This window comes from Pygoscelis adeliae, unplaced genomic scaffold (genome assembly GCF_000699105.1).
Source record: "Pygoscelis adeliae isolate BGI_AS28 unplaced genomic scaffold, ASM69910v1 Scaffold14, whole genome shotgun sequence".
NCBI lineage: Eukaryota > Metazoa > Chordata > Aves > Sphenisciformes > Spheniscidae > Pygoscelis > Pygoscelis adeliae.
Window position 1 is genome coordinate 5,584,189 of NW_008825109.1, and position 1,602 is coordinate 5,585,790.

The 1,602-nt window shown below is 36.1% G+C and overlaps 1 protein-coding gene across 1 annotated transcript in view; it reads left to right on the forward strand.

The window, feature by feature from the left end:
• Positions 1-1,382, forward strand: part of RNF6 (ring finger protein (C3H2C3 type) 6) — a 4,992-nt gene extending 3,610 nt beyond the window's left edge. Inside the window, exon 4 of the mRNA XM_009327875.1 lies at positions 16-1,382. Within this exon, the coding sequence (XP_009326150.1) occupies positions 16-262 (247 nt within the window). The 3' untranslated portion in view covers positions 263-1,382. The remainder of the gene's footprint in view (positions 1-15) is intronic.
• The last annotated feature ends 220 nt before the right edge of the window (positions 1,383-1,602 follow it).

Consider the following 1,602-nt stretch of genomic DNA (forward strand, 5'->3'; position numbering starts at 1 on the left):
TGACGATCGTTTAAGAGGTTTAACCAAAGAGCAGATTGACAATCTTTCTACCCGGAACTATGGGGATATTCACACCGAAAATGAAATAAGTAAAACGTGTAGTGTTTGCATTAATGAATATGTAACAGGGAATAAGCTAAGGCAGTTACCTTGTATGCATGAGTTTCATATCCATTGTATTGATCGCTGGCTCTCTGAAAACTCCACTTGCCCAATTTGTCGGCAGCCTGTATTGGGGTCTAATGCCGCAGACAACGGCTAGAACTATTTATACTGCTCAGTACTCAAGGATTTCCTTCTGCTCGACTTGAGATGAGCCAGATGGAATGAATTGACTTGCATAGGGGTCCATTTGTGTGGGGAGTTTTGTTAAATTTCTTTAAAAATAACAGGAAACTTGTCTAAACCTAGCAATGTAAATACTATTTTTCTCCAAGTGCAGATCTAGGAGTACACATAGAACCAAACGATATCGGTAAAGTTTATATTTTTTTAGGTAATTTTGTTATGCTAAGCACTTTTGTAAATACAGAAATGCAATAGTTAATCAGTCCTGCTTAATGTATGTTTTTTTAACAGTGTAATGGACTCACTTTATTTAGATTACGAATTGTTTCACACAGACCCACCACTGTGTTGAAAAATTAGTGTCTAAATAGCCATTCATTAGGTTTTTGTTCTAAGAACAATTTCTTTTACAGAGAGTCTCTTGCTGGACATGTTTGCTAAAGATATTTAAGTTACTTGAAGTGCTCATTTTAATAGACAGTATATTTTTTTTAACATTGAAATATCCTTTCCAAAAACTTGCCAATTTGGTTCTATTTAAAAAATTTTATGGCAATTTTTGCATGTGGTTTTACACAATGCTTAACGCTGAGGAGTTCATATTCAAAAGTGGATGGGTTAGTGACATTATAAAATGTACATAATTAAATGCTGTCTTTGACAATCGCTGTCTTTTCAATGCAGACAGCAATCAAATCAATCATAATTCCAAGAGGGCGTGTCTTACTGAACATCGTATTTGCTCAAAGAATACATGAGCACCGAGGAAGCCTTTTTACTCCTCCAAATTACTCAATTGATATTCATGGGGTTTTAACTGCCTTAGTTTAACGAGGGAAATATTTCCTTGACCGCTACATTGTCTACAATATGCATGATTTGTGCATCCTACTCAGAAAAACAAAACAAAGGCTTGAAGTGGTTTTGTACAGAGATTTAAGGTACACGTATCATATCAGTCCTCTTAAAACATGTCTGAGGACCAAATGGCAAAAGACACTAAAAAGGACAAAATAAGCTTCCCTTAAAATCCCCAGATTACTGTATAATTAGATATTAAACTTTATACCAATAACTTATAAAGAAATAAAGTTGCAAACTAAATTGTTGAGGCTTTGTGTGAATTACTGTTGAGCCGTGTCCCGTAGATTGGTAAGAAGATTTATCATTCTTGATGTTCGGTCTCAGTTTTCACTTCGTTCTTTCCCTGGTTTTCCCCAGCTGCGTACTTGTGTTTCCACAACGTGTGTGTTAGCTGTTACGGTAGGTACAAATGCAAGGCAGAGCACGCTCGGGGCTTCTGGAAGTAAGCTG